This window comes from Medicago truncatula, chromosome 5 (genome assembly GCF_003473485.1).
Source record: "Medicago truncatula cultivar Jemalong A17 chromosome 5, MtrunA17r5.0-ANR, whole genome shotgun sequence".
Lineage (NCBI taxonomy): Eukaryota > Viridiplantae > Streptophyta > Magnoliopsida > Fabales > Fabaceae > Medicago > Medicago truncatula.
Window position 1 is genome coordinate 6,102,910 of NC_053046.1, and position 20,137 is coordinate 6,123,046.

A 20,137-nucleotide genomic window follows, 5' to 3' on the forward strand; every position below is an offset into this window, starting at 1 on the left:
ATAATAGCAATAAATATCAAATGCATAAGAATGCTTGGTTTAGTTTATGGTGCCACATGTCATAACCATACTTTGAGGGGTTCATTAGCATTTTAATTTATGATGCCACATGTCATAACCAAAAGAAGAGAAAATAACTTCCATAATGGGATATGAAATAAGTCCTAAATTTATATTATATAGAATATAAATTAATTTTGAGTAAATTGATTTGATAAAATTGATTCTAGATAATAATGAGTTGATTGAAAAATGATTTATGTTTGAATATATTTATGTAAAAATGAATTTAACAATGAATTTATGGCTAAAATAAAATGTAGAAGCCAAAAACTACAAATCGTAGCTTCGAGTAGAATAAATTCTACAATCAAAATCAATTCTACTTCAAATCAACCAAACATTTGGGTGGGAATATGTTAGACTGCGTTAGGCTTTGCAAGACATAAACTTGATTTGTCAAATTATTTAAGACCTAAGCCTGACCTGTGACATATCATAAACTTACTTTTTAAGCCTTAAGTCTGACATTCTAAAAACCTGATTAGATCTACTAATTTATTTAAAAACTTATATCGTATATAAGTAGTGGATTAGTCTAAGTAGTGTGATCTAACTTGTAATAAATCAATGATATTAACTATTTTCGATATTTAACATGAAGAAGTAGGATTGCATGTCTTCTAACACTAAAAACTAAAAACTACCGTTTGTAGCTTGAACGTAAATTTTTGCCGTGATTCATAGCATGAAAAGTGTCCTCATATCCAACACATGAGGAGTGAAGAGTAAAGAAAGTAATTGAAGAAGATGACAAAAAACAAGATAAGCCATTTTTTGTTTGCTTCTACAACAGTCCATATATAAATTCAAAACCACGACTCTTTCCCCCCATTCCCTGTCACTTCACCCAACAAATTAAAACAGTCAAAGTCTTTATCTAAAGCGGCCCAAAAATAAATTAATATATATATTTTTTTTATGGATTTTCAGAAATGAATTAGGGTTTCACAATCGCAATTGAATCTGCATGAATCGGATTCAGATCCGATTCCGCATTTCCTATTCGGGTTCCCATAACCTTCTCCACCGTCATTGCCACCTTCCATGGCGTCAAGCTCTCCGCCTCCGCCTTCCCCTTCTTCTTCTTCCAGATCCGACCCTCCGCTCGATCCTTCCGTATACTTTCTCTTTCTCTTTAATTTCTCATTTTCAGTTCCTATTTTTGTTTTTAGTAATTTTTTATTTACTTTTCAGCTTCGATCTGGTTTTAATTTCCATTTCCATTTTATTTTATTTTTTGGGTGAAATTTTTAATCGAATAGTGTATAAAACAACCGTGCTGCATTTTCTTAGCTACATTGTACGGTATTGTTTGTATAAACAACTTATTTGCAGCTCATAGAAGCTCTTATCATGATAAGCACTTATGTATAAGCTATTTTTATAACTACATATAAAAACGAAGTTAAATTGTTTTTCTACAAGTTAATAAGCTGTTTCCATAAGCTATTTTTGGCAGAATTTATGAAAATGAGCTGAGAACAGCTTATGAACAATGTCACAAGCTGTTTACGTAAGTTCTTCCTAAAAGTCTCACAAAACTTATGCCAGTAGATAAGTTCAAATACGTCAATCCAAATAGGGAAGCTTATTAGGGTGTGTTTGTTTCAAAGTATGAAATTACATTCCCTAGAATGTACTCCTAGGAATAATATTTCCAGGAACTATATTCTACTCACATGTTTGGTGAAAATTTAGATTTCGTAGGAATGTTTTTAAAATTTGTTTTATTTAATAATTTCAAAAAAATAAATGTGAGTGATAGTAGGAAGTTATAGTTAGTTGATTTTTATTGCCATGGAAATGTTGGATTCCCACCCCATAGCATGAGAATAGAAAATCAAGAAAGCATGTGTAAAAAACATTCCTGGGAATAGAATAAAAGTTATCTAGGAATAAGTTTTTTTGAACTTGAAACAAACATCGGAATGTTGCATTCCAAATGTCATATTCCCAGGAATAACATTAGAATCCTTAAAACAAACATACTCTTACTTATTAGTGGCATGTTTCGGTCATTTGATAACCTGTTTGGCTTCACTACATGCTGAGTGTGGCTGTTAGATTCGTTGAGTTATAATTTAGTAATGATAATGTAATTATAATTTCTAAGTGTGATGGTTTTATTGTTTGTTTACAATGCAGACAAAGAAAGCGGAGGAAACAAGTCCTGCAGTTAAAGACGTGTTAGCGGTTATTGAATCTTTGAAGAAACAAGTTGCTGCAAAACGAATTGTTACGGTCAAGGTGTAATAGCTTAATCTCTGATTGTAATTTGTTGTTGATTTTGTATATGGGTTTTTCGATAGTTTGTTATAACATGTTGTGGCGTGTGGCACGTTAAACGCGCGTGCATTTGGAATAACAGACTAGAGTGGAAGAAAATAGACAGAAACTGATTGCTACAACTAACCAGCTATGGAAATCGTCGGCGGAGAGGACATGCGGCATTGCCGATACAGATAGAGGTCTGGATTTGCTGAGTAAGAGGCAAAAAGAAGCAATTGATATGCATAATGGTATTCGTGCCGGTAATGATGATGGTGAGAGCAATGGTTATAATGGAGATGACCATGGTTCTACGGCAGTTCTTCTAGGATCTAATTATGCTGTAAAGAATGCTGTTCGGCCTATTAAATTACCTGAAGTAAAAAGATTGCCTCCTTACACTACGTGGATTTTTCTGGACAGGTTTGTTTTGCCGTAATTGATGTTTTTCTTTACCAGTTTTAAAATATATGTGGTGTATGGTTGTTAATGTTAGATAGTAAAGAGCCAATGAGGTTATAAACTCAGTATTGTAAAGATGAGGATGTCACGGTTGTTGATTTGATATGTTGAGACTTGAGAGCCCCGCATCACCTGATATATGACCTAGGTGGTGCTTATGAGGCTTGGGCGATCCTCACCTTAATAGCCAATTTTGTAAGGTTGAGTTGGGCCTAAGCTTACATTCTAAGCCATCTTAGATCTGTTACTGGACCAATATCTCTCTTATTCCACTTGCAGTTGCCCTCACTCCAGATGTGCAGTTTTGAGAGTGAGGGTGTGTTGCGATCCTGTTATTCAACCCATATTAGTCAGCCTTTCAAATGTCCAGTCTTATCGTGAGGGAGAGTGTTGAGAGTTCCACATCGACTAGTGAGATGACTTAAGTGGGTTGGACAATCCTTATTTTACAACCCAAATTTGCAAGGTTGAGCTAGATTCTAAGCCCAAATTCTAAGTAGACACACAAGATAAGATAGATAGTGTTAGAAACCCAAGAATTGAATTCCAAAGAAACAGCCAAATTGATAGAAAAGTTAAAGATACACAAGAGAAGATACTCTCTTTATACTGGTGTGAAACTGGTCAAAACAATATTTTTCATACAGATAGTAAGGCAAAGTCTAACATGACATAGATCACCTTCATAGGTAATTTCTTTTAACAAATGGTTAATTGTGCTGCTTGATACCTAAACTTTGATTCATACCATCTGTTTGTCAGTTTAACCTGAGGTCTTTGGTGTATGTATCATATCATGCATAAAAATGAAAGAAATCAAAGGCAGAGGAAGGAGCATTTAAAGCATTCTATATTTTTTGTCCTTTCTTTCTCAAGCATTCACATCTCTTACTTTTACCTCTTTTTGATTTACCATTCCACACGAGACTGATCGCTCTTTTTTATTTTATTGTGGTTTCACCTTTTCATTTTTTTAATTTCCAGCTCTCTAGTTTTCTTGTATTTTGAAGTACAAAAATCTTAATTGTTTGAAGATCCTTGTGATAATTTGTGTGCAGAAATCAAAGAATGACAGAGGATCAATCAGTATTAGGTCGGAGGCGTATTTATTATGATCAAAATGGTGGTGAAGCACTTATTTGCAGCGACAGTGAGGAGGAACTAATTGACGAAGAAGAGGAAAAAAGAGAATTCGTAGAATCAGAAGATTTTATACTTCGGTTGGTATAACTTAGCAAACTATTATTTGATGCTTCCATTGTTTCCTTTTCTCTGTTAGATGTTCTTTGTTGGCATGTAAAATAATATTGCAATATCTGTTTGACTGTTATGTGTTATGTTAATTAGATTAAGTTTTTTGAGTAGGAACATAATGAGTTCATATTTTGTGTGTATGTAATATGTATGATGTAACTAAAAGTTATTTATCCACTTAAGACCTGTACTTGATTTTAGCAATTCTTTTCCATTGAACTGTCTATGAAATACTTCATAAGTTTTTTTCTTTTGATTATTTTAGTTTTAGATTGCAGCATACTTGAACGTGTGTGCCTCGCGTACCATTGTATTTTGGTTGACTCTAAGTGGGTTCCGACGAGAAGTTTTTGACAGTTGTTTTCTTGTTGTATTCTCTATATACAGAAGGACCCAAAAGAAGATATTTGATCAGTTATTTGCATAACTAATTTCTTTATGTGACAAAACAGTTTAGTTTTTATCCAATTTTTGCACTTTCATTTGATATCTTTGCATTTTTCTGTAGAAAGAATTTCCTTGGTTAAATTTATATGAAAGTATGTGGACAAAATTAATTATATGCTTGGTTTATCCTGTCAACTCTGCTGCTTCCATTAAGGGATAATGAATCCCTGCAATTGTGATGTATCCTTCTGCTGTGATTTTATCTTTACATTATATTATATTATATATATTTTTTATTTATTTATTTTATTTTGTTTTGTTTTGCACTTGAGTCAGTTTTGGGGATTATATAATGTCTGGTTTGATTTTACAGCATGACTATCAGAGAATTTGGTTTATCTGATGTTGTTTTGGAGATCCTGGCTCAGTGCTTTTCTAGAAAAACTAGTGACATTAAGGTATATTTTTTTTCATTTATTGACTTTAATGTATTTTCCACTTCTGCCATCTCTCTCAATTGTTCTGATGAAAACTGGTCGTAGTTTAAGCTTTCGTCCAGCTGTTTCCCATTTGCTTTGTGCTGGCTTTACAGAAATATGAAACACCGTCGAACATCTTATACAGGTCAGATATGAAACTTTTTGCAATGAAGACAATAGTGGCGAGGATTCTAAAAATGGAGATGCACAAGATAATTCCCAAATTGACGATTCTTTTCTGGAAAAGGATCTTGAAGCGGCTCTTGACTCTTTTGACAACCTATTTTGTCGCCGATGTCGTGTAAGATTCTTTCCCCATGAAGGCACTGAATAGCATGCAGTTTCTTTGTTTTATATCTCATTTGTTTCTGTATTTTCACTTTGCAGGTTTTCGATTGCAGATTACATGGATGCTCTCAGGATCTTGTCTTCCCGGTAGGTTCTACTTATGGGTTATTTCTTATGAAGCTATCTACATGTATCTTAACTTGGTTCATAAATAGGCTGAGAGGCAACCTTCGTGGACTCCTCCTAACACTGAAGATGTACCATGTGGGCCAAATTGTTTCCGAACGGTGAGTACTGGTCTATTCTTAAGGGTCTATCGATAGAGTTTCTGTAACAATATACTCAAGTTGCTCATGCTTGCTGACTTGTAGGTACTTAAGGCAGAAAAAATGGCCAAAGTCACATCTACTCAGACTGATGTTGAAGACAAATCCTCTGGTGGTGCTCTATCTAGGAAAAAATCTTCTGGTAGAAGGCGTATAAAATGCAGCCAAAGTGAAAGTGCTTCATCTAATGCTAGGAACATATCTGAGAGTAGTGACTCGGAGAATGGTCCTGGACGGGATGCTGCTTCAGGCTCCCACTCAGCCCCACCTAAAACTAAACCAGTGGGGAAAAGTGGAATCGGTAAGAGAAACAGTAAGCGAGTGGCAGAACGCGTTCTAGTTTGCATGCAGAAACGGCAGAAGAAAACAGTAGCTTCTGATTCTGATTCCATTGTAAGTAGTATTCTTTGTTCAAGTGACATGCATTTAAGTCCAATTATTACCAAGATAATAAAGAAACAATTATTTTATTACACAAATGTGTCAAATTTCTTAATATTAAAAGATCCAAAAGGAATTTGGTTTGTGATAATCTGTACATAATGCAGAGTGAAGCTCCTGACCGCTCATTGAATGATATGGTTTCTGACCCACATGTTATGAGTGGGGAAGACAACACGAGGAAAGAAGAATTTGTGGATGAAAACATTTCAAAACAAGAATTGGCTGATAATAAATCTTGGAAAACTCTTGAAAAAGGGCTTTTAGAAAAAGGAATGGAGATTTTTGGCAAAAACAGGTCAGATATGTTTGAATTGGAGATATGTGTTTTTCTGTCTTTATTGACCAGATAATATGATAGATTGCATGAATGTTGTAATCAGTATTGAGGTGAGGTATGAAAATGTACTGGTTGGATCACTAGTTCAAGTATTTATTTCATGATTAAAGCTTGTCATCATTCATTTTTCATGGAGAATGGATTGTTACAATTTGGAAGTAATGAGTTCAACCTTGTTCATAATTGGTCTGAATCAAATGCTGAGATTGATTTGGTTAATAGGAGTCCATATTTTCGATATCTTATTCTTAAATCTAATATATATATTGGTAGGAACCCAATTTTACCAAACAGCTCATAGTTGGGAAGCCGCTTCCTACAGATTGCACTGGAAGGCCCAAATGCTCAAGGTCTGGCATTTCTCTAGGAAGGAATTAGTAAAAGGAGCCAAGAGAGAGAGGATATGGGAAAGAAAGGAATAAGGAAAGGCATGCAGATTGTATTGTTACTAGTTGGAGCCTAGAGAACTTGCCCTTGCTTGGGGGCTTGACCCTTCTTCCTTCTATTCCTACATTTGGAGTACCGTTGGAATTCCCATCTTACTACATTTAGAGTACCATAGGAATTCCCATCAATTGGTGCTCTCATTGAGGGTGTTTTCATGTGAGAATGCCACCACAATGGCTTTGTTCTCGGGGAGACACAATTTTGTTGATTCGAGTCTCGGAAAGCAAAAATCATTATTCAAGGTTAAGTGGTAACAATATGAATTCAACTTCGACCATACAACCAATAGCTGTGAACCCCTCAGGATTTACGCCCATAGGATCAAATGTCCAAGTCCTAGGATACCTCTAGGCGGTAATTAGTAGGAGGGGAGGTTAGTCATAGATAGACCAGATTCCCTTCTTTATATGTGGGTGGGAGGGTGGGGGTGGGGGGAGTGAATACGGAAAGGCCTGCCGAGTGAATTGTTGTTAGTTTAGTTAGAGTCTAGAGAACTCGCTCTGCCTTGGAGGCTTGGTCCTTTCTTCTATTTTGTTCATTTTACATTGATATTTTACTGTACATACAAAGTTCAATAGGAATTCCTATCGTATTGCTTACTTAAAATCTTTGTTGTCAATAGCAGCTGCTACAACTGATATAGCGGTGCGGAGTGGTTCAGATGGGTGATGCAGCCGCTTTGACCGAAGCGCTGATCCACCATGATATCATCCGCTTCCACCGCATCACCCATGTAAACGTGCTACGTTGCTGAAACGGATCAATTTTTAAGAAAAAACCAGTTTTTAAAACGTGACAAAGAGGAATAGCTTAGATCAGGGAAGATAAGGGAAGACGAAACACATAGTAGTATGGGAAAATGTTCAGATAACCCTTTATCACTGGTTTAGGAGTGAAGAAAAAGAGTAGGAGAGGGAAAAGGCATGAAACGGTGCTGCTGAAGCAAGAGAAGAGGAGCGTGTTGCTATTGTTACGTGACAAATCTAGGGTTATTGAATTATTGGGTGCCCTCAAGGCATTGGTTAAGCAACCAAAATAAGTAACTTTTTATTAAAAGTATTGTAATTATTACTTAATCAAAAGTCAAAACTTATATTTTGAAGACAAATTTTCTATTTATAGATTCCTTAACCATTGCCCTAAGTGCACTGGTTAGCAAGACCCTATGTTTTTTTAACATGGGCCTCTTAAAACATTTTTTTTTTGTTTGAAAGGGGACTCTTAAGACTTAAGAAAATAATTTTGATAAAAAAAATAACACATTAAATAATAGTAAAAATAGTATATTATTTCAATAAATATAATATATATATATATATATATATTTTTTTTTTTTGTGGCGAAATATAATATATTGTTTTAGTTCATGTATGATAGTTTTATGCTTGTGTGTGTAAATGTATATATATTAGTGTCCGCGTCGCTGAAATAGCGCCCGCTCCCGTGCCGCACCATTTTTTGGGTTGGCCGCGCCACAATCCCCCGTTGATAACGATGGTTAAAATAAGCACGTCTGCAAGGGTGTTTAAGGATTACTGATCATTATTTTATTTTGTTTTTTTGGATAAATTACATATTACCATACCATGCAATTTTTGTCGATGTCAACCGTAAGTTTTATTACAGGTAGTTTTGGATGTCCCGCTTATGACTTGTCCGATGCCTCCTTTCATTTTGAAATTGTCACTTCTTTAAACTATGATGAACTATGCTAGCTACACACTTTCTAACACGCTCTTCCCAACACATTCTCTCTAATTGGTTTGATTTTAAATGTGTTCCAATAAATTTATATGGGGCCTAGATGATTTAGTGGGATCCATTTGAATTTCAACCAATTAGACACAATGTGTTAGAGTGTGTTAGATAGTGTGTTGCTGGCACTCCTCAACTATGATAGTGATAGACCAGGAGAATGATCTCCACAATACCTTAATACAAGAATTACTGATAGTTAATCATCTAATAAGTAACAACTGATTTTTATTGCAGCTGCCTAATAGCCAGGAATCTCTTAAATGGTCTAAAGACATGTTGGGATGTTTTCCAGTACATAAATTGTGAAGAAGGGAAGTTGTCTGGTTCTACTGGGGATGCTACAAATTCTCTCGTGGAAGGCTATTCCAAGGTTGATTTTGATGCAACTATACGTAGTGCAATATTTTCTTTGCTCCTTGTTACTTGCATATAGTGCTTAACTGAACAAGTTTTGGTCAAATGAATATAAGGGTAATAATGAAGTGAGAAGAAGGTCAAAATTTTTACGTAGAAGAGGAAGAGTCCGTCGTTTAAAGTATACCTGGAAATCTGCTGCGTATCATTCAATCAGGAAAAGGATTACAGAGAGAAAGGATCAGCCCTGCCGACAGTACAATCCATGTGGATGCCAATCAGCTTGTGGAAAGGAGTGTCCTTGTCTTCTAAATGGAACCTGCTGTGAGAAGTACTGTGGGTAAGCTTTTAACTAACCCAAATAGTATTTTGCTCAATTGTTTCGTGCCTTGGCGGTTTTAGAATTTTAGATATATTGTATTGTGGCATGCATACATGCTTGCTCATGCAGCTAACTTCCTTTAATTTGTTTGATAATTGTTTCGATCTGAAGATGCCCCAAGAGTTGTAAAAATCGATTTCGAGGCTGTCATTGTGCGAAGAGTCAATGCCGAAGTCGTCAATGTCCATGCTTTGCTGCAGATAGGGAATGTGATCCAGATGTTTGTAGGAACTGTTGGGTCAGGTGAGCATTACCTGTTTATGGTTGTGTATGTATAGTGTTGCCTCTGTCATTTGTTAGTTATATTCATTGGACATATAGTTATATGTCAAACGTGCATTTGTCGATTTAAGTAACCAAGTAAAAATGTAAGGGGATGAAAAGAAAAACAAGTAGAGGTGTTAAGAGACTCTGTAGTGGAAAACACAGTTGGATATAGTCTTATTCAAGAATGGCAAAAAATAATCTAGCTGGCTTATGATTTAACCTATTAAGTATGATCGAAGCTGATTAACATTGTTTGTTTGCAATTAATTTCAAAAGAAAGTGGAATGAAATGCTTGATTTTGGGTGGAAAACTACAATCTTTCATTTGAAGGAAAGAGAGATGCTTTCAATTTTCTTTCCCTTTTTTCCTCTCTCTATCCAAACAATCATAACAATCCTCCCACTCTTACTTTTACTCTTTTCATTTTCTTTCCTGATCCAAACAAAGTTTGACTGTGTAGAGCTGATTGGGATGAAAGGCAATCCGATATGAACTCTTAATTGCCAAGTCCTTTTCATGTAATAAAAGAGCAGAGTATTTGCCTGTATATATTGCTTATATATCTTCTTTAAATGTGATATTGAATCCGCCTCATCATCGTGTTTAGTCTTAATATGATCTGTCGAATTGGTTATTTGGTCTGCCAATGTTAACCGATGGTCCATTAAAGTTTTCTCATTTCCTGCCAATGTTAACCTTAGGAAAATATTTGGTTTTACGTCTTTTTTCCTGAACTTATCTGCCTCCTTTACATGTCAATTAAACATTTATTGTTTGTTACTTCTCTAGTCACTATTTGCCTTGTTAATTTATGCTGTTTGTGCCAAATTATTGTAGCAGCTGTGGTGATGGCACTCTTGGGATTCCTAGTCAAAGAGGGGATAATTATGAATGTAGAAACATGAAGCTTCTTCTCAAACAGCAGCAAAAGGTATTTATTTTCCTTGACTGCCTTTTTCAATCATACCTCCTTTTGGAATCTTCAGAATTCAGATAGACACCCTTTTCTTTTCATTCCAGAATTTTAACTCTTATCAAAATAATACATTCAAAACCTATATGTTTTATAAAAGTAACACATCGAGACCTATAATTTATTATAACACATTGAGACCTATAATTTATTACGAGAGCGAAATGTAAGGGTACATATTGAGAAATATAACTACGTGTAGGTGTGTGTGTGTATATGTGTATATATATATATATATATATATATATATATATATATATATATATATATATATATATATTAAATTCTCATATTGAGAAATATAAGAGTTTATATCCTTTTAAATGATGTTCCTTGCTCTTTTTTGTTTGTTTATCATGATGGCAACTTGCATTTAATATGCCTTCAGGTTCTTCTTGGACGGTCTGATGTGTCTGGCTGGGGAGCCTTCTTAAAGGTATTTACCAAATTGATGATTTGATTTGTTTCTTCTTCAAAAAAAAAATGATTTGATTTGTTTAGGTGTGGTTTTTCCTAATGCTATTTGGTTGAACTCCAGAATAGCGTTGGTAAGCATGAATACCTTGGAGAGTATACCGGAGAGTTGATTTCTCACCGGGAAGCAGATAAGCGAGGGAAGATATATGACCGTGAAAATTCATCTTTTCTCTTTAATCTGAATGATCAGGCAAGATTTTACTACCATAAATCTTTGTTGGAGAAAAGTTTTTTAAATTGCATTACACATATCACATGTAAGATGAATCTTGTTTGCAGTTTGTTCTTGATGCTTATCGAAAGGGTGATAAATTGAAGTTTGCAAACCACTCTCCTGTTCCAAATTGTTACGCGAAGGTATTCAGTTCTTCCCCACTCTTATGTTTCACATTGCATTTTGAGCATTCATGTGTTTTTGACGTCGTTTACAATCTTTCTCTGCTTCAAATGGCAGGTTATTATGGTTGATGGAGATCATAGGGTAGGAATATTTGCTAAGGAACGAATTAATGCTGGTGAGGAGCTGTTTTATGATTACCGTTACGAGCCCGATAGAGCTCCTGCTTGGGCTCGAAAGCCAGATGCCCCTGGATTGAAAAAAGAAGACGGTGCTCCTTCAAGTGGTCGTGCAAAGAAGCTTGCTTAATGAGAGTTTGTTTAAAAATTAAAAATCCATTCTTTTAGGTATTCTTTAATCAACACATAGAGGGAGCAGTTTCATTGATAGCTGAAAGAAGTATTTGTTGAGTTCTTTTGTTCGTAGCAAGGCCATACAATTGTTACAGCATAGGTAAAATTACATTTAAACATTCATTTTGGCATTAGCTATCCCAGATGGATATTAGTGTAATCCTTTTTCCCGAAGGGGAATGAGCAAATGCATATCAGTGGAAGACATTTTTCAAATCTTACAAAAAATATTATGATTATTTGAATCATCTTAATTACAAATTTTACAGGTCAAATTTTCGATAGTTTATCTTGGTGATATTTTTGCTTATTTGAAAAAAATATTACATTGAATAAAATGTTTTTGGAATGTTAACTCGCCTCAGACTAATCTAAATTACTAAAATTATATATAAGTGTTGTTGGTCTGATGCGAATTTGTGATGCTACAATGGGAAGTGTTTGGAATTGAGAAAATTGAATGATTTTTACGAAATAGAGAACAAAATGTGTCATTTAAGCACATATCTTATAGAAGCTAATTGCAATTTTAGCTTTAAATAATAAAACATACATTCAAAGGTAAGAATAAAAGAATTAACGTATTGTCCTTGAACCATAATCAAGAAAAACAGAGATACTAATTGTACGGTTGTACACAAAGCATGAAAAATATGCTCATCAAATTGAATGTTCATCAAGTTGTATGTTATGTCGACCACGCCCATCATGAAGCAGTGCCCTCTAGAAGCAATTTAATGGCAAGAAGCAACGTACCCCACCACATGGATATCATAAAATGTCACAAAAAAATAATGTAAAAAAAGAGCATAAAAGAGATGTGGGAAAGCAAGATAAGAATTAGACAAAGTGGAGCACACAGAAGAAATAACTTGGGAGGTGGGGTTTAACCAAACAAACCTCTCCAGAGGGTGGTTTACAACTCACAAAGCTTAGTGCTTTGAGTAATTGCCCATAAAAACTTTATATTTCTTTATTCACATATTCACATAAAGAATTCAATTATTATGTATAGTTTCATTTACATAAATGTCTAGTTATTATAACCCCAAGCACGTACATATTTATACACCTACTATTTTCTGAAATAATATTTTCATATAATACCACGGTGATTTTTTTAAAAAACTATATATTTAATATTGTTGGATATTTAATATAACAAAATCAAACATACTTCACGTATGACTAGTAAACTAGTAATTCATTGAGTCGGATAAAAACATAATAAATATGAAGTTTATTCTTCAAATCCAAAACTTTTAATTAAGCGTGAAGAGATCTCAAACCAGTTTAGTAGATAGTAACATAAAATAATATAAATTTTTACTCCAAAATAATAAACCCAATTACTTAGATCAAATTTCTCTTGCACAGTAAAATCTGTTCATGAAATTCCCTTACCCAAATGCAGGGCAAGTGCACCTCTGATATCATCATATACCTCTTTGCCTTACTATTCTATTCCTTCTTCCCCACCTCTTGCTTCAATGAAAATTTCCAAATTCACTTCCTTTTCTTTTTTCTTCCCTATGCTATTCATCTACTTATTATTACCACAGAATTCAAAGGTTGTAGAAGCATGTTCAGCTGCTACAGATTGTGGTACAGGCTACTATTGTGGCCATTGTCCTGGTTTAGGTAGGAAGACTCGATCTGTTTGCACCAGAGGCCAAGCCACCCTTGTAACATCCATTGTAAGTGTCTCAGATTCAATCCCATGTTTCTTTTGTTTTTGAAACATTTGTTTCTTTGGTAAAGGAAAACCTCGTGTTTCGTGTTTGAGTCCTAGCTGAAACAATTCTTGATCAGACTTTACTTACCTGCATGTCGAATATGTTTTTCGTGTTTTAACCGTCCCTTGTAACAAACTAACTAACCGACTAACTAACTTATGTAGGTAAATGGGTTGCCCTTCAACAAATACTCATGGATCATGACACATAATTCATTCAGTATAATGGATGCACCCTCTTTGAATGGAGTTCAAAGACTTACTTTTTATAATCAAGAAGACACTGTTACTAACCAATTGAGGGTATTTATTTTCCTTTATATTGTTTGGTTCTTTTCTTTTGTGATTCTTATTATACATTTCTTTGGTTAATGTTGTTTTAGAATGGAGTGAGAGGATTGATGTTGGATATGTATGACTTCCAGAATGATATTTGGCTATGTCATTCATTTCAAGGACAATGCTACAACTTCACCGCCTTTGTAATCTTATCGAACCCTCTTTGTTATTTATTTGAATATATCTGAATTTGTTTTTGTTGTTGTAATGTGTATAATCTTGTTTTCAGCAACCTGCAATAAACACTTTGAAAGAAGTGGAAGCATTTTTGACTGAAAATCCAATGGAGATTGTTACCATTGTAATTGAAGACTATGTGCGTACACCAAAGGCGTTGATTAATCTGTTCATAAATGCTGGTCTGGATAAATATTTGTTCCCCGTGTCTGATATGCCAAAAAATGGTGAAGATTGGCCTACTATAACACAGATGGCTCAAGCAAATCGCCGACTTCTTGTTTTCACTTCTGATGCTTCAAAGGAAGCTGAAGAAGGAATAGCTTATCAGTGGAAGTACATGATTGAAAATGAATGTAAGTGTAATGTCCTTTTGCTACATGGATATCTATGCTATATATCATAACCCTGTTTGGATAAACAACTTCAACTACTTGCTCATCATACAAGTGCTTGTGTGTAAGCTGTGTGTCTATAACAAATGATAAAATAAAGTCACAGTTTTCATATTAGCTATAAGCTATTCTCATTAGCTATGTTCGAGAGCTTTTGGAAATAAGCTGAAAACAACTTATGGACATATCATAATTTTTTTCCATAAGCTCTCCAAAATATTCTCACAAGTGTTTATGCCAATAGACAAACTCAAATAAATCGGTCCAAATAGACCCATGATATGAAATGACATGTTGACAATCTCATGTTTCACTAACTTTCAGCTGGTGATCCTGGAGTTCAACGCGGTTCTTGCCCACATCGAAAAGAATCGAAACCGTTAAATTCAAAAACTGCGTCACTTTTCTTGCAGAATTACTTTCCAACAACTCCAGTCGAAGCTGAATCGTGCAAAGAAAATTCAGCTCCACTTACAGATATGGTGAATACATGTTATAAAACTGCAGGGAATGTGCTGCCTAACTTCATAGCAGTTAATTTTTACATGGTATTCTTGTTCTTCTGTTTTGCTGATTCAAATTCAATAAAAATGAAAAATATTTCAACCTTGCTAATCCATTTTTGAATTATGAATGGAATATAATGCAGAGAAGTGACGGTGGTGGTGTTTTTGACATTGTGGATAGAATAAATGGCCATGCATTGTGCGGATGCAGTACAGTCACTGCTTGCCAGGTTTGTTTGCATTCCTTGTTCAAATACGTATTGTGAACTTTCTATCCTGCACAACTTCTCCCAGTGCATTTTGATTAAAAAAACTATGGCAATGATATAATTACACGATTTCTACAATTTTCCAGGAAGGGGCACCTTTTGGATCATGCAAGAACATTTCTGTACCAAGTACAAGTCCAATGACCAACACTGCTGGGAGCTATAATGGTTATGTTCAGTTTTCTGTTAGATCAGCTTCACCTGTCCATTCTCCCAATAGTTTGCTTTTTCTCTTGTTTTACTTCCAGCTTACTGCAGTTATGTTGCAATTTCGATGAGTATTATGTACATAATATGCAAGCTAGGTCTGTCAAGATGAGTTTCTGGTATTGTCATATTTGCATATCATATGCGATATCATCTCTTAAGAGGGGCTTCTAGTATCTTAGCATGTATAATGGATTATTGCCTCAATCTAGAAATGGCATATGGAACTGTTTAGACGTTAGAAAATTAGGTAAAAAAAAAAATTCAGCATAGCTGAGGCTATAATCAAGAATCTGAGAAGTTATCCGAGGTAGATAGGAACCAAGACCACGAAAGACCAAGAATATATCAGGAACATTTCAGGTATGTTGTATGGTTGGCATTCTAGACGTGTACACATCCTTTACTTATCTGACGTCGCACATGCTTAATATGGTTTTTGATAAAATAGTTGCATATGTATTAATAATCGTCTCACTAATATTTGTAATATTTCCCCTTGTTGTCTTTCAGGTTTTGTACCAAGAAATCACTAGTCAACAACATTTAAATGATTTTGCAATATCATGATTGTTGTAAGCTCTTGATAGAGTACAAATTAGAAAGTTATAAACCGCAACATAAGGTTTTCTGTACATTATTCAAGAAAGAATATTGATATATTCATCTTTTCAGGAGTCAAATTTAAGAGTACGAGATGTAAATAATCTGTACATTAGAAAAAATAGCAGTGAGAATACCACTGTTAAAATCATTAACTTGGACATCATTCTAGAGATGCAATCTAGATTTAGATTTTTATTTGCAGAGTTGGACTCATGATAAGTAAATTGTTAAGGCAATCCACAGGAACTCTTAATCCCCACACGTTCATTGATTTGAGCTTGAGGCATTGATCAACTAGGGCAATTAGTCCATTCTCAGTTACATGACGGCAGCTCCATAGAACAATGGTCTGAACAAGAACAAGAAACAATCATATATGTCATGGATTTGTGTAATGTAATACCAGAATTATGTCATTATATTAATGTACTATGTAATTAACAATTACAAGTTAAAACCAATAATATAAATATAAAAGTTAATATCCTCTTTTTAAGGAAGAAGGAGAAAAATTTCACACAACCTAACATTCATTTATTTTTTTTACAAATTACCTCCATTTTTGGACAACTTCTTGCAATGGCAAATAGAGATTCATCTGTGATAAATGTACCACCAACATTCAGATGCCGTAAAGACTTAGTTCTGGATATCTGTTTGCCATCAAAGGAACAAAGGGAATTAAAATTAGAATTATTCAGTTCCATTGATTTAGTCTGCAAAAGATATAGTAACAACACCCAAAGACCAAAGCAACAATTCATCCACCTGGCGAATGACAGAGTACTATCACTATGTACAATCTAGTTTGTGAACAACGAAGAACCTCAAAACTTGGATCCCCTGCAGCGCTTCATACGGTGTAACGGTTGCAGGGTTGTTAGATCAAAAACATAATTTTTTTAACCACGATCCAATGTCTGTGCAGGTGTTGCACCGTGTGCAATGCTGCCGAAGATCCAAACACCAAATCCGACCTGTTATTAATTACCACAACTACTAAATCCAAACACCGTGTGGAACGCTACAAGAGATCCAAACACCAGATCCTCCTTTAAAATAAAATTCATCTTATTTTGCAGAAAACCAAAATTTGGAAAATTAAAAACAGGACATAATCTCCAAAACCCGAGGCATCCAAGTTTTAGAAACAATACAGTGATGATGACATACCAGTTTAACAACTCCTTCATCTGTGATGCCAGTCAAACCCCATAATGATATGGATGTGAGATTGTTGATACACTTTGCATATGATATTCTGATAAGTCCAGCATCGGTTATTTGACAACTCCAGCGGCTCCTTGGTCTGAAAAATACAAAAAATTGCAAATAAATAATGTTGTACATGTTCGAAATCAAACAATCATAACCACAACCTATCTGCTTGTGTTATGCTAATTGTTGTGAGCCTACATTGGATGATCATATGACCTAAACAATGGTTACAAGCGGGATCATAGATCTGTTAGGCCACCAGTTATCAGACTACTCGGATCATGTCTCACATGTTATCAAACTTCTTGCAGGGGTAATTGATTAGTTGCCATTAAATTTTCAATTCAATTCCTCATACATTCAGTATTTATCATCCATCTCCAAATTCATAAATTCAATACTAAACTTTTGACTTTGATATTTAAACAAAGGGACATACAATTATTATGATTATGAAAAGAAAAACTTACATATCAAGTTTTCTGAGATTGTAGGCATGAGAAACAAGTCTAGAGGTGGAATCATCATCCATTTTCCAACCAGCAAAACTAAGATTCTGTCTCCTTGCCAAAGATTCCTTCACCCCTTGTTTCCATTTCTTGCAAACCTTGCTTGCCCTTTTTCAAAACCATACAAAATATATATACCACAAACATTAATTAATGAAAGAAAGAAAAAAAAAAACTTTCATATAGTATGATTCATTTTTTTTGTGACAATTTTTTTATATAGTATCATGATTCATACAAGTGAATATACTTACTGGGCCAAATCAGTGAAGGAAGTGAATAGAACAAAAATATGAGCCAACAAGTCAATAGGCAAACGATCAATCTCAGCCTCAAGTTCCATAAAGAAGATTCTCTTGATTCACCACTCACAAAAAAAGCAAATTAAATTAAACTATAAGCTTATTATTTCAATAGTATTTAGTTGTTTCTCAACCTTAAACTATTTTATGCGTGTTGGAAATGGCTTTTGGTTCCGCTAAGTTAGTTTCTTGTTTAATACAACAATCTAACAAGGCATAGCATGAGAAAGTGTCCTCATGTTTTCGTCATCGTTTCATCTTGTCCTTTTTTGCCACATAACTTCCCTCCTACGTGTCTATCCACTTTTGTTCTTTTTCCTTTCTTTTCCTTTTGTTATTTAAAAATTTGTGATATTTACTGTTTTTATTTACACATAAATACTAGAATCTGTTAACATGGTTACAACAGATTCTGAATCTCGATTGTTTCTTGTCTTTTTAACTGTGTGAGCTTGGGGGCCATAGATGGGTCATTGATATACTATTATTATTTTTTTTTTTTTTGAGGCAAATGTGCATTACATCTTATTTTATATTTAAGACTAAATCTTAGTTGGTATGGACAACGCATAATATATGCAAGGTTCGGAGCAGAAAATTCTTTGATACCCTTGAGTCCATTTGAATGTTAGTATGTACTAGGTAAAATTAATTCTTAATTTAAATTTACTTTTAAATAATTAAATGGTAGTATAACGTCTAATAATTAAATGAAGGTACATATTCAACAAATTTTTTGAGTACCGAAGTGTTCACGCACACGAAAATTAATATCTAAATTAGCTCCGGACGATTTTATATAGGAAACTTCTACGGTACACCCGCAACCGGTACTCTCGCTTATAATTTTTATAAATTAACTATCATTTTTTATGAAAGAAAATTGGTGTTTGTTGACATATATATTTTAGAAAATATCATTTTATAAAAAAGAACATCGTTTCATTTTTTAGAAAAATCATACTAAATTTTTCTACATTTTATTGTAAAAAATAATCAAAATAATCTATTATGAGTAATATGAATTCAGAAAAATCGAATTTTATTGTGTTGACGTTTTTGGTAAATAAGATTTAGTTATTATAATTATAGGTGATGGAAAATATTTTTTTTCTACAAAAAATAACTCATTTAACTATTAATTTAAGGATTTGGTGGACCAATACACTCAAATTGTTGGATGTACCATAGAATTTGCCTTTTATATAAGGTTAAAAATTAGACCATTCATAAAATTTAATGAAAGTTTGATGCTTTAGTTGTTGACATGTCCATTAAAGATAATGAAGTGTTTTCGGACAAAAATAAAATAAAAAATAATGAAGTGTTTAAAGATGATGATGTGTCAACTACATATGTCAACCCAAAAAAATGTTGACATGTAAATGATTTGGTTCAATTTCGTTCCTTCTTCCACATTATTATTATATGAATTTTGGATTTTCAGTAAAAAACATAAAGCAGCCCTTCAAAATTTTAAGCAAAATAGTAAATCTTTATTTAATTATTTAAACTCTCATTTCATTGTAATTAATTTCTCATGTTTTTCTCTCCAATTTCTTACTCAACCTGTTATGGTCTCTCCCTTTTGATGCAACCATTAAAAACACTTATTTTTATAATTTTATCAAATTGTTTACACCTATCTTACTAATTTACATACACTTTTATTATTTCAAATATAGTTTACTTAAAAGTTTGTTACCATTACTTAAAAAAAAAAAGGAAAAAAGTCAAAAAAGAAAAATAGTAAAATTTTCATCCATGCTTATCAGATACCACCCAAGGGAGAGATTCAACATTTTAGATGTTTCTGAATATAATTTCACGATACCACATACATCATTTAATGAATGAATCTAAAAAGAAATATAATTTCACTTCCAATTTTTTCATTTTTCCTCTTTTACCCATCCTTCCATCCTCACATTTTATTCAGAAACATCAATCCGGTCCTTGACTCTTCTCCTTTCCGCTAAAACCTTAACCATCTTCATCTCTCCAAAAGCACCATCATCTTCATCGATCAACGTTCAAAGTGTCGTTTTGAAGGAAGAATTCGTCGTATGCGAAGGTAAACGTTCCTGTTCGTTTTCTTCATTTTTTTTGTGACGGTTTTTTTCATTTTCGTTTTCATTTTTATCCATTCGGTTTTATGTCTAAACTTCGTTTGATGCTTCCTTTGTTGATCACACAGTCACATGCTTACCAGGGTTT

The 20,137-nt window shown here is 33.9% G+C and overlaps 3 protein-coding genes across 4 annotated transcripts; 2 read left to right on the forward strand and 1 right to left on the reverse strand.

Moving 5' to 3' along the window:
* The first annotated feature begins 841 nt into the window (after positions 1 to 841).
* LOC11415502 (histone-lysine N-methyltransferase CLF-like) lies at positions 842 to 11,911 on the forward strand. Its single transcript, XM_024783329.2, is given in 18 exon segments — positions 842 to 1,179; positions 2,209 to 2,310; positions 2,432 to 2,754; positions 3,852 to 4,013; positions 4,808 to 4,892; positions 5,059 to 5,214; positions 5,301 to 5,348; positions 5,417 to 5,488; positions 5,573 to 5,954; positions 5,957 to 6,266; positions 8,748 to 8,883; positions 8,984 to 9,207; positions 9,361 to 9,492; positions 10,358 to 10,448; positions 10,879 to 10,926; positions 11,029 to 11,157; positions 11,247 to 11,324; positions 11,422 to 11,911. Coding segments are annotated over 18 exon segments (2,742 nt in total). The 5' UTR covers positions 842 to 1,107; the 3' UTR covers positions 11,614 to 11,911.
* Positions 11,912 to 12,982: 1,071 nt separating this feature from the next.
* On the forward strand, positions 12,983 to 15,945 carry LOC11416504 (PI-PLC X domain-containing protein At5g67130). Of its 2 annotated transcripts, XR_003011980.2 has the most exons (8): positions 12,983 to 13,354; positions 13,558 to 13,695; positions 13,776 to 13,874; positions 13,961 to 14,264; positions 14,628 to 14,851; positions 14,953 to 15,039; positions 15,165 to 15,648; positions 15,799 to 15,945. XR_003011980.2 is itself a non-coding variant. In XM_003611649.4 (7 exons), exons 1-7 carry the CDS (start codon positions 13,148 to 13,150, stop codon positions 15,354 to 15,356), a joined length of 1,251 nt encoding a protein of 416 aa, XP_003611697.2. In that variant the 5' UTR covers positions 12,983 to 13,147; the 3' UTR covers positions 15,357 to 15,945. The 2 variants fall into 2 exon arrangements, 1 of the variants encoding a protein (XP_003611697.2); XM_003611649.4 differs by having other exon boundaries at positions 15,165 to 15,945.
* Positions 15,856 to 18,096, reverse strand: LOC11410896 (F-box protein At5g67140). Its single transcript, XM_003611650.4, has 5 exons — positions 17,873 to 18,096; positions 17,580 to 17,726; positions 17,065 to 17,200; positions 16,446 to 16,544; positions 15,856 to 16,240 (listed from the first exon to the last, which is right to left on the reverse strand). Exons 1-5 carry the CDS (start codon positions 17,959 to 17,961, stop codon positions 16,076 to 16,078), a joined length of 636 nt encoding a protein of 211 aa, XP_003611698.1. The 5' UTR covers positions 17,962 to 18,096; the 3' UTR covers positions 15,856 to 16,075.
* Between the last annotated feature and the right edge of the window lie 2,041 nt (positions 18,097 to 20,137).

Bases quoted from the DNA above. Each gene is read 5' to 3' on its own strand.
- LOC11416504 (XM_003611649.4), top strand. From the start codon at position 13,148: ATGAAAATTTCCAAATTCACTTCCTTTTCTTTTTTCTTCCCTATGCTA. The intron at 13,696-13,775 runs GTATTTATTTTC...ATGTTGTTTTAG, and splicing joins CTGTTACTAACCAATTGAGG to AATGGAGTGAGAGGATTGAT. The intron at 15,040-15,164 runs GTTTGTTTGCAT...ACAATTTTCCAG, and splicing joins GTACAGTCACTGCTTGCCAG to GAAGGGGCACCTTTTGGATC.
- LOC11410896 (XM_003611650.4), bottom strand. From the start codon at position 17,961: ATGGAACTTGAGGCTGAGATTGATCGTTTGCCTATTGACTTGTTGGCT. The intron at 17,727-17,872 runs GTAAGTATATTC...GTTTTGAAAAAG, and splicing joins TCCTTCACTGATTTGGCCCA to GGCAAGCAAGGTTTGCAAGA. The intron at 17,201-17,579 runs GTAAGTTTTTCT...TGTATTTTTCAG, and splicing joins AATCTCAGAAAACTTGATAT to ACCAAGGAGCCGCTGGAGTT.